This window comes from Antedon bifida, chromosome 2 (assembly GCF_963402885.1).
Source record: "Antedon bifida chromosome 2, ecAntBifi1.1, whole genome shotgun sequence".
Classification (NCBI taxonomy): Eukaryota; Metazoa; Echinodermata; class Crinoidea; order Comatulida; family Antedonidae; genus Antedon; species Antedon bifida.
In genome coordinates this window covers 19,579,692-19,592,179 of record NC_136227.1, presented here as the reverse complement: position 1 = coordinate 19,592,179, position 12,488 = coordinate 19,579,692, and the positions used below count along the sequence as shown (strand labels likewise).

Below are 12,488 nucleotides of genomic sequence, written 5' to 3'. Positions count from 1 at the left end.
TATCCAAAATGTTTTTTTATAAGTATTTCGTATGTGAGGAAAACTAGTGGGAATGAAATCTATGTTCTAGGCCTCTTTTGAGCTACTGCTTATGGCCTAATTCAACACAGGATGGTAAACTGTAAACGCTAAACATTGTACCTTATTATTTATATGGATCGTAAATACACGTAATATTTATATGAAATACAAAAAGATCCTCTCCTACTAGTACGCTATCTGATGAATAGGGGAAATCCCCCAAAAAATGTTTGAGGGTAGAATTTTTTTTTAATTCCACCCGGGCGCTCAACCGGAAACAAGCTATTTTTTTATTTTGGCCTTACGTTCAATTTTAATATTTGTCAATGTCAATACAACTAAAATGTTACTGTGTTGATACTTTACATGGTTTTCGTCAACTTTTAAGAATAAAAATCGACAAATTCATCATCATAAGATGTACCGTACTGTAGGTTTATATACCTCAATGTTCTAAATAATATCCCTCTTAGTCCCGGGAATAGACTAATAAATTATGCTGATTTAGAGTCGGTTAATGTTCATTGAAAACAGAACATGATCAGCAGTAACATGTTACAACATTTTTATTGAAAAAATAATATAATATAATATTTTATATTAAAAAAAAATGGAAATTAAAATGTGTATTTCATAATAGATGCATTAAAAGTAGATGCATTCCACTGAGTTTTAAACCCTCTATTGTAGTTGCTCTTTTGGCGCTCCATAGAATAGAAACGAAAATATTGAACTTCGTGTATGCAAAATTTTGTAACTTTTTATGTGATTCTTCTTCATACAAGTACTTTTTATGAGGCCCAATTCTAAGGTGTGGTATTCACGGCATATGACCGGTTGGGCCGCCGACAAGTAGAGCTGCCGCTAATTTCTATGAAACGCCCAGTGCGTCTTTTACGACATTTCACGTAGTGATTAGAGTGGTGTCCTAGTACATAAGTTCATGGTCTTTAGGTTTATTGTGTCATGAAAATAAATAATATAATAATTACATACTACAATTTTGTTGGTTAGAACCGCCATAACAACACAGAAAAGGAAAGTAGAATAGTTTTTAATCTTTTAAGGCAAAAATTCAGTGCACTCCATAATATTTTTCTTGCGTGTAGGCTTGCCATGTAAAATCATGTTGTCTCTCAGGACTAATAGAGTATTGATATTCTTCGAATGAGGTTAAATAATTATTATTTTTTATTTACTATTTTTTAATCATATTTTATTGAATTTTACAATGTTAACACAAAATAATTTACTAAAAAACGTTAATTTTATGTACAGTAATTATTTTACCGAAAAATGGCATAGGCCTAGTTCATACAACTGCCACCTGAACATGTAAACATGTTTACGTCATTTTTCGCTAAAATTTAAAAACGATCATTTTCAGTGATGTTTTAGGCCTTACATTTTGGAATCTACATACAAGTCAGATTTTCATAATTATTTCTTTAATTGTAATATTTAACCGATTCACCACGATAAGCGCTTAAAGCGCTCATAAGGTTAAAAGTCAAGGTCATTGTAAACAAATTATCCAACAAAAAAAAAGTAAATCAAATTTACATGCGCAGTTTGCTGTGCATGGATCGTGACAACAAATTATACAAAATACTCACAACTTTTTTTTAAAAAATATGCTTCTAAATATATAAAAACAATTGTTGAAGTTAATTTGAAAATAAAATTCGAAAATATAACCAAAGCACGCTGTTCGAAACGCGACAGGCACGTTGAATGAATCTAGGCCTAAACATACAACATAAAATCGTCTAAAATCCATCTTTATTTGTAATAATCACTATTTTGAAGCTTGTATACAATAAATGTATAATAAATAAAGATTATGTATCAGTTACAGTGTCTAAATCGTCATATTTCCATGTAAAAATGTGATTTTTCTACCGGAGAAAAGTCCTGACCATGTCCTCACGAGGGCTGCGCCATATTGTTTACCTTTGATTGTAATATGAACCCTGACATGTCAGATGCATTATGGGCATGAAATATTTGTTCAAACTCTGCGCAAAGGTCAGTTTATTTAAGCATAACTTTTGACAAACATTTTGATAACAACTTGTTTTAATTTCATAAGTTTTCGACGGATTTTCGTCTAATTTTCTGCAAGCTACACATCTAAAATAGCGGACTAAGCTCCCGAGGGATGCCGGTGCGCGTGAGAATCGCGAATTCCAAGTCGCTTTCGGGATGTTTTTTTTAACATTCCCGGTGAACAAACAGCGGCGACGACGCTCTCGGGGATAGGCCTAGGCCCCATATGGTCATCGTCGGATGAGTCAGTCTACTAATTTCTTCATAATTTCGAAACCGGTCATTCATAATGGTCAAGTTTGGTCTTATTTTGAAGAGAAAAAATAGGTTCTGATGATGAGATGAGTTTTATTATGAAAAATTTATAAATTTTTGTGCATTTGGTAGTCAAAGATAAATTAATAATTTTCCTAAAATATTTCTAAAATTTTCATAATCCATATTCCGCCAAATTAAGTTGTAACACTAATTTGATAACATATTTGAAAATAAAATGTCCTGTGCATTATTTTTCTTTTTTAATTTTTTTAATGTCTGTGTTTAGAAAAAAAGTTAGGGTTAATTATGTGACATATGCTTTTTGGGTCCCCGGGGAGCAAAATAAACTTGGGGGTCAATGGGTTAATAAGAAATTTAAATAGAAACGAGCACTGGCGAAAGTTAGCATTTCAGCCCACGAAATTCAGAAAAAAGGTCGGCAAAAAATTGCCGACCTTAAATTCGCCAAGGTCGGCAGAAAATTGCCGACCTTAAATTCGCCAGAAAATTGCCGACCTTAAATTCGCCAAGGGAGGCAGTCTCGGCAGTTCTAAAAATAGAAATTTCACCAAGGCCTAACCTCTTGCTAACCTAGGCCTAGCCTCCCTAGCTATGTTATGCAAAAAGAACTAGCAAAATTAACTAAAATATAAAAACCTAACACTAAAATTTACAAGATAAATTTTGCTGAACCAGGGAGATTACATCTACCTGGCTGAACATCATGGTTATGGAGCTAGCGGTACACAGAGCATAGTTGTTTGCTTGACAAACAGGGTATTCCCCTACACAGGTCTCTAGTGCTGTGCCCAGCCAGCTCCATAGAAAGCATGCAGCTCACACAAGTGCATGATGCAATGGTTGAGTGAATTCAGGGATCATCTTAATTCCATGGTTTGTTAACTAAACACCACATGGTGGTGAATATGCCTGTTAAAGTCTCAATGATAAGATCCCTTAATGTACCATGTTGTTGCTAGAAGGCTTGAAAGGAGTTTCTAGGTCGGCAAGCCATCCTCTGACAATTTAAGGTCGGCCGACGTGAAATTCGTGGGCTGGCATTTGGCGTTTCATAGAAAATAACATTTTTCTGGCGGCGGCTCAACTTGGCCTAATCCGTATTCACAATAAGTTACTTAACAAGAATGGAGTCGAAAGGAAGTCTAAATAAAAACAGGTGCGAAACGGAACTAGCGCCGAAAAAAGTGTTTACCAGTGTAGAAGAACACCGCGTCAATGACATCATGCGCATGGTAACATGCGCGCTGTGTAATCGTAGTAATGAAAGTCAGCTCTCGGTATCCCTAATACAAATTTAAATAAGATATCAGGTTACATTAGACAACACTTTACTTAATATTGCGATATCTTCAGTAATATTTAATTATCCAAATTTAATGGGTGTCTCGAAAACAGAGACCTCGAAAACAGAGACCAGAGACCCAGGGTCTCTGTTTTCGAGAAAATATCGAAAACAGAGACCCCCACTAAAACGTCTCAATATTACGTAATATAGGGGGTCTCTGTTTTCGAGTTCTCGAAAACAGAGACCCCCACTAAAACGTCTAAATAATACGTTATATAGGGGGTCTCTGTTTTCGAGATTTTCTCGAAAACACAGAGACCCCCACTAAAGCGTCTCAATATTATATTATATAGGGGGTCTCTGTTTTCGAGATTTTCTCGTCTCAATATTAAAGATGTATTGTCCCCCTGAAAAATAATTTTTTTAAATTTTTGTTGTTGAATATGCCATGTTAATGTCACATAATAGTTATTGACTTCGACCAAAAATTGGATCGAAAAAAAATGTATTTACCTGAAAAAACTGGAATTTGAAGCAAAAAATGGTCAAATTGGCTGCCAGCCAATGGATTTTTGGTTGAATTTTACCATTTATTTTGTCATTTTATAAGTGAAAACATTTTTTTTTTGGTTTTTTTTTCTATGGAAGTGATTAACTTTATTAAAACTACAAAATAACATACTCAAAGTCTGATTTAATTAATCTTCATTTTTCATGTTTTTGGGGGACAATACATCTTTAAGTCAATATTACGTTATATAGGGGGGTCTCTGTTTCTGTCGACGTCCTAGAAGTAAGATGTATAAATGCATGCTGTGCCTTTTAGAAGATTATTTCAAAAGCTGACACTACAGTAGTTTTGTAACATTTATTTACAAGCATATTAAAGATAATAACGTACAATACAATGCAATAACAAAATGATATGAGGTCAGACTTTGAGGCAGACTGGAGGATGAAGACAAATATATTGTGTTGGGCGAGCCTTAAAAAAGAAATGAATTAAAAAAAAATAAATAAATTGATAAATAAATAAACATAAATTCACGGTTTTTGCGATAAAAGTTGGGTTTTAATAATTTATGACCAAGCTCGTTGGTGGGTATTTGCAACACTCTTAATAAACAGGGATTATATTAGGGGTCTCGGGAAATCTCGAAAACAGAGACCCCCACTTAAACGTCTCAATATTACATTATATAGGCCTAGGGGGTCTCTGTTTTTGAGTTTTTCTCGAAAACAGAGACCTCCTATATAACGTATATTGACTTAATATTGAGACGTTTTAGTGGGGGGTCTATGTTTTCGAGAAAAACTCAAAAACAGAGACCCCCTAGGCCTATATAATGTAATATTGAGACGTTTAAGTGGGGGTCTCTGTTTTCGAGTTTTTCTCGAAAACAGAGACCCCTTATATAACGTAATATTGACTTAATATTGAGACGTTTCAGTGGGGGTCTCTGTTTTCGAGATTTTCTCGAAAACAGAGACCCCCTATATAACATAATATTGACTTAATATTGAGACGTTTTAGTGGGGGTCTCTGTTTTCGATATTTTCTCGAAAACAGAGACCCCCTATATAATGTAATATTGAGACGTTTTAGTGGGGACCCCCTATATAATGTAATATTAAAACGTTTTAGTGGGGTCTCTGTTTTCGAGTTTTTCTCGAAAACAGAGACCCCCACTAAAAAAACGTCTCAATATTACGTTATATAGGCTAGGGGGTCTAGACCCCCTATATAATGTAATATTTTGGTCCCGATCGTCTGTTCCCCGGCTAGGCCTATGCTAGTAGTAGTACTAGGCCTAGCCTAGTACTAGCCTAGGCCTAGATAGTAGGCCTAGCCTACTAGCCTAGGCTAGTAGTACTAGGCCTAGGCCTAGGTAGGGCCAGGCTAGTAGTAGTAGCTGGATCTGTAGTAGGCTAGATAAATAATAAATAAATACTTTTTTAAACGTTAACCAAAAAATAAAAATTAATATAATTACCAGAAACAACTAATGCTTCATTTGGACCAACAGTATGGCAATTTCCCATGTTAATTTTAATTGATTCCCTCCTAAAATACGTTGTAATAAGCTGTTTTTTTAGAAACCGAAAAACATGGCCGACCACTATACTCACACCCGGATTTCACGAGAGGGCAGTATTTCAAATAAATACTCTATATATATATATATGGCTCTGTAAATTATCAGCCATTTATTACCTCCGCCAAGGAGGTTATGTTTTCACCCCTGTATGTTTGTGTGTTTGTGTGTGTGTCTGTGAACAGCCTGGAGGCCACAGTTTTTATCCGATTCTCACCAAATTTGGCAACAATGATCTATGCCCCAAAAGCTCGGACGAGTTCGAATTTGAGGGGAAAAGGTCATAGGTCACAACTTACTAACAAAAAACTATTTTACTAGCTGCCTAGAGACCACAGTTTTTATCCAATTCTCACCAAACTTAGCCACAGTGATCAATGACACATCATATAATTGTGGTTAAATTTTGAAACGTCAGGTCAAAGATCAAGTCCACAAAAAACTAAAAAAAAAAAGAAATAAAAAAATAATAAAAAAAAAAAACCTCAGTGGGACTTGAACCAGCGATCTCAACTGTGAGAGCCTGGATACATAACCATTACACCACACTGTCATCCACAACTTTGTATGTAGTGTGCAGTTAACATATTAACACTTAGAACTAATAAAAGAAAATGTAAAAAAAAAAAATTCAGGGGGCATTTTATGTAGGGGAATTTTACAGTAGGCGGAGGTTTGTACTCTCGGAGTACCCTCTAGTATTATATTATGGCTATATAATAATACTGCAAGTGGAACCGATATGAGGGTGCGCGCGCGTGCGCGTCGGGATCTCAGTTTACAGCGAACGTATCTGCAAGTGGAACCGTAATTATAATAATGTTTCACGTATTAGGTTGAACTGGGAATCTCTGGTATGGTGCAGTGTTGTGGCTGTATTCACCAATCTCACTTAGGCTAAGGGAAATACTTAAGTGGCATTCACAAATGAGTTAAGGGATTCACTTACCTAAGGAATAAACTTAATTTAAGGGAAAAACTTAAGGGTAAAAATAATCATAAATATTCATGAGTTATCCCATTGTCCAATCACAGAGGATTTAATTCCTATTTGGTCCAATCACTTTCCTCTCTAAAAATACAGTATATAGGGGGTCTCAATATTAATTATTATTAAGTCAATATTACGTTATATAAGGGGTCTCTGTTTTCGAGAAAAACTTGAAAACAGAGACCCCACTAAAACTTCTCAGTATTACATTATATAGGGGGTCTCTTTTTTCGAGATTTCTGAGCTTATGTACGCGTGTAGCGATTTTAATGGAAACGCTGTAGCGACGGTGTAGCGATTTTATGGAAACCAGGCTTCACCCAGTCAACGAATGGCAGAGGTGCTAAACAAACTTCCAAAGATGGAACCCAGTCAGCGGGTAGAGAATTATCTAAACAATGCTGTAGAGGTACCAACGTCTACTCTTAATCCTGGAGCTAGACCTTACAAACCAAATCATATGCAGGAGTACATTCGAATACTGGCACGTCAACGATTACCCTTGCAAGAACCGGATATTTACTCAGGGGATCCAATGTTTCTTCCGTGGAAAAGATCCTTTGAAGCTATGGTGAAAACAGTCTGTGTGGACACGGTTGAAAAGCTGTCATTCCTGTGTAAATATACTAATGGCGAAGCAAAAGTTTTGGTTGATCGATTCAGACTTAAGGTCAATTTACACAGACGAGCGGTAACGGTAATAAACATATAAAATCTATGTTATTTCTTATGATTATTTACACACAACGCGGAGCGGACTATCAGGATAGATACAGACAGAGGTGGCGCCAGGATCTTCCCGACGCGGGGGCTACATTCCCCGACGAGGGGGCTATGCGAGCGAAGCGAGCATCACAAGGCTGGGGGGCCAGGGGGCCGCCAAGGGCCCCCGGTGGGGGTCCAGGGGGCGAAGCCCCCGGAAGCAACGCGTTCTAGCGTCATTTTAATCAGATTTAGGGTAGCCATTTTTTCCATTTTTTATAATGCATAAATAAAATACTGCGTGCAAAAAAACGATGCGCGATGACTGTTTCAATCCATATTTTTCAATTTAAAAAATAAAAGTTCAAAAAAAATTTAGAAAAATAGAGTTGGAGGTCCTGGAAATTGGACTTATTATACTTCAAAACATGAAACAAAATATATAAGTCCCTATCATGGTTGTGACTGAGCTAAGAAATGTTTGAAAAATAGAGATGTTAGGTCCCGGAAAATGCACTTCTTGTACTTCGAAATATGACCATCTTTATTGTTGGGGCTGAGCTAAGAAAATGTTTAAAACTAGAGCTGCAGGTCTTCAAAAAATTGCATTTCATACTTTGGAAACATCAGGCCCAGAGGCTTAAGAAACGCAAGCGTAGACCTTTTTCAGTCGGGGAAATAAGTTTATTCCTCCCAAGTGTATGCCTGCGTACCATCTGGACTTCCGGGTGGTGAGAAATTCATGACATACAGGACATTAACAATTTAATAACTTAGCTATAATAAGATGTTGGCTAAGCGAAAATGGCATGTTTTTTTGTTTAGTAATGGATGAAATATTTATTTTAGGTGCCCCACGGTACAGAAGGTTACTTGTAAATTAAAAAATTGGTGAACATACGAACAATTAACATAATTCGTTTTTGCTGTAGTGTAGCGTACGTCGACACAGTACACGACGTAACCGTCGGTAAACTTCGCCTGGAAAATAACTACAGTACACATTTTGGTCCCTGGATGGAACATGATATCACGACCCAACGTTGAACGATTCGTACAAAGGGATACCGCCAGACAAGTGCGTACCTATAGCTATTGTTTAGTAGTAAGTTAGATCGCTGGCAATAATGAATGCATATAAGTGCATAATATCACTCTGACGTACTCTCACGGTCAATGAAACGTCGAGGTTTTCTAGGCGCTGAAGCTACGAAGTGAACGCGAACGAATTATATTCCCCGACAAAAAGTACCCGAACCGTCGGTAAACTTCGCCTGGAAAATAACTACATTACACATTTTGGTCCCTGGATGGAACTTGATATCACGCGTCTCGACCCAACTTTGAACGATTCGTACAAAGGGATACCGCCAGACAAATGCGTACCTAGCTAATGTTTAGTAGTAAGTTAGATCGCTGGCAATAATGAATGAATATAAATTGCATAATAGCACTCCGACGTACTCTCACGGTCAATGAAACGTCGCGGTTTTATAGGCGCTGAAGCTACCAAGTGAACGCGAACGTTTTTTACTGTATATTATATTCTCCGACAAAAAGTACCCGTGTTCCCTTCGGTAACCGTCGGTAAACTTCGCCTGGAAAATAACTACATTACACATTTTGGTCCCTGGATGGAACATGATATCACGCGTCTCGACCCAACGGTGAACGATTCGTACAAAGGGATACCGCAAAACAAGTGCGTACTAGCTATTGTTTAGTAGTTAGATCTCTGGCAATAATGAATGCATAAAAGTGCATAATAGCCCTCTGACGTACTCTCACGGTCAATGGAATGTCGTGGTTTTCTAGGCGCTGAAGCTATATGAAGTGAACGCGAACGTTTTTTACTGTATATTATATTCCCCGACAAAAAGTACCCGTGTTCCCTGACGGGGGGGGCTAGGCTCCCCGACGAGGGGGCTAGAGCCCCCGTAGCCCCCTCGCCCCCTCCCCCCCCCCCCCCCCGCTGGCGCCAACACTGGATACAGATTCTACGTGGGACAAGCTACGCTTACCGTTACCGCTCGTCTGTGTAAATTGGCCTTAAGGCATGTTGAAGATGTTGACAAGGCCTATCATGAGGACAGGTTCGGGAACCAAACCAGTAGTCCAGATCCCTAATTATGTATTTTCGTGTGCAGATCATGGGGAAAGTGTAAACATTGTGTTTTATGAATATTTGAATCATGCTGGTTATAAAAACCCATGTTGTCAAATTTCTAAAATTCATCTTTGACCTCTGACCTCAATTTGAATGTTTTGACCCATTGAAAACAAAATGGTTATATCTTTGCAACGCTTAGATTAAATGAAATAATTTTAGTGTCAAATTATTTGGGAGATGCATATTTATATTCGTTCTAATGGAAAAGTTTGTCCAAAAATGGCCAGAAGTATGATTTTTGGCTTTTATGACCTTTGACCTACATATCATATAACTCCGTAACTAACAGTTGGACAAACTTTAAATACGGCTCAGATTAATTTGAAGGTATATGTTTCTATTCAGTCTAATAAGAACTTTTTCACGAAAATGACCCAAAATGTTCTTATTGACCTTTGACCTGTACTGGTAGTACACATTCCTATAATCTCAAAAACTATTGGCCGTAAAAGGTTTTTTTTTTGTGAAATTGTTCGAAAAATTTACGTTTATATGTTGTATAATAACAACATTTTATCGAAATGTAATAGAGTTCTATTTATGATCACTAACTTTGTAATTTATTAACATCACTAGCATTTGTTATAGTATTAACATGTGTTATATTTGCTAATTTTAAGCACTTCACATGAATTTATCAGAATTATGTGTATTTAATATAAAGTTTTATTTTTTTGATATAAAGACAATTTAATTATCTATCAAATAAGACCATTTTCAAATTATTATGGCTAAAACTTAATTAGATACAGGGAAAAGGGTGTATTTTTACTTGTGTGAACAGCGCCCTCAATCTTCATTTTTTTCCCCAAAAGTACCACATTTTTATGTGGTTTCATAAACTTGACTGGTTATAACTTTTTAAAAGATTTGTTGTCAGTGACATGTAATTTAAATACCCCTTCTACCATATACTAAGTAAGTTTCTGAGATAAAATGAAATAAATATTTTTATAGCTTGATATTTTTCTTGAGGTTATTACATGGTACACGCTAAAAAAGATTTAGATTTTTTGCTAAAATCCATCTTTTTGGTCCAGTACAAACAATCTTGTACAGACATTCTTTCACAAACGTCATATTTTATTGGAAAGATTAATCATAATATCTATCCAATAAAATATGAATTTTGTGTATTAATATCTGCTAGATAGCTTTTATTAAACCAAAAATATGGACTTTTAGCAAAAAATTAAAATATTTTTTGGGTGTGTATCAATTAATAACCTCAACAAAAATATCAAGCTATCGGAATATTTTTCTCAATTTTTTTCAGAAACTGACCTAGTACGTTATAAAAGTGGTATGTAAATTACAGGTTACTGTAAAAAATCTTTAAAACAAAGTTATAACCAGTGAAGTTTATGAAACCACATAAAAATGTGGTACTTTTGGGGAAAAAAAAGAAGATTGAGGGCGCTGTTCACACAAGTAAAAATACACCTTTTTCCCTGTATCTAATTAAGTTTTAGCCATAATAATTTGAAAATGGTCTTATTTGATAGATAATTAAATTGTCTTTATATCAAAAAAATAAAACTTTATATTAAATACACATAATTCTGATAAATTCATGTGAAGTGCTTAAAATTAGCAAATATAACACATGTTAATACTATAACAAATGCTAGTGATGTTAATAAATTACAAAGTTAGTGATCATAAATAGAACTCTATTACATTTCTATAAAATGTTGTTATTATACAACATATAAACGTAAATTTTTCGAACAATTTCACAAAAAAAAACCATTTTACGGCCAATAGTTTTTGAGATTATAGGAATGTGTACTACCAGTACAGGTCAAAGGTCAATAAGAACATTTTGGGTCATTTTCGTGAAAAAGTTCTTATTAGACTGAATAGAAACATATACCTTCAGATTAATTTGAGCCGTATTTAAAGTTTGTCCAACTGTTAGTTACGGAGTTATATGATATGTAGGTCAAAGGTCAAAAAAGCCAAAAATCATACTTCTGGCCATTTTTTGACAAACTTTTCCATTAGAACGAATATAAATATGCATCTCCCAAATAATTTGACACTAAAATTATTTCATTTAATCTAAGCATTGCAAAGATATGACCGTTTTGTTTTCAATGGGTCAAAACATTAAAATTGAGGTCAGAGGTCAAAGATGAATTTTAGAAATTTGACAACATGGGTTTTTATAACCAGCATGATTCAAATATTCATAAAACACAATGTTTACACTTTCCCCATGATCTGCACACGAAGGCACTTTTTTTGACATAGGGATCTGGACTACAGCTGAAATCATCGTGAGACTTACCAAATATAGAAGATTCAAAGCAGGTGATTTGACCGCACTCCAAGAACTGGCTGATTTGTGTGGAGACGCAAATGCAGGAGCTACCCCATCTGATTACGTTAAACACTCCTCATGGTATTAAACCAATTGTAGAGAAGTTACCACACTTCATAATTAATAAATGGAGAGAAAAGGTCGCAAAACACAAAAGGAAAATGAAAACGATCCGGATTCTCAGCATTTTCACAGAGTTTCTAAGTGAGATGACTCACATCCAACGTGATCCTGATGTCCCAAGAGGAACTGTTGATGAGGTCAAAACTGATACACCGGGAAACTACCGTTACCGTTCTAAGGCCACGCAACGTTCAACCGTAAATGTGAGAATGACTGAGGTGAATAAATCTGAAGGGATGTGTCCACTACACAATGGTCACCATCCGTTGGTAGACTGTAGAAACTTTCTGGCCAAGACTTCAAGTTCAAGGCCGAAAACTGGAGAAGCTGATAATTGAGTCCATGGATGGCAAAACAAGAATAGCAGCCCCATCGCTATTTCTGCCTGGAAACAAGGCAGAAATTCCCAACAGAAAGAAGATGACAAGAAGCATGGAATGTCCAGA

At 35.9% G+C, this 12,488-nt stretch overlaps 1 protein-coding gene across 1 annotated transcript in view; it reads right to left on the bottom strand.

Moving 5' to 3' along the window:
• LOC144835137 (flotillin-2-like) overlaps positions 1–5,755 on the bottom strand; it is a 64,580-nt gene extending 58,825 nt beyond the window's left edge. The window contains exon 1 of the mRNA XM_078690189.1: positions 5,629–5,755. Within this exon, the coding sequence (XP_078546315.1) occupies positions 5,629–5,677 (49 nt within the window). The 5' untranslated portion in view covers positions 5,678–5,755. The remainder of the gene's footprint in view (positions 1–5,628) is intronic.
• Between the last annotated feature and the right edge of the window lie 6,733 nt (positions 5,756–12,488).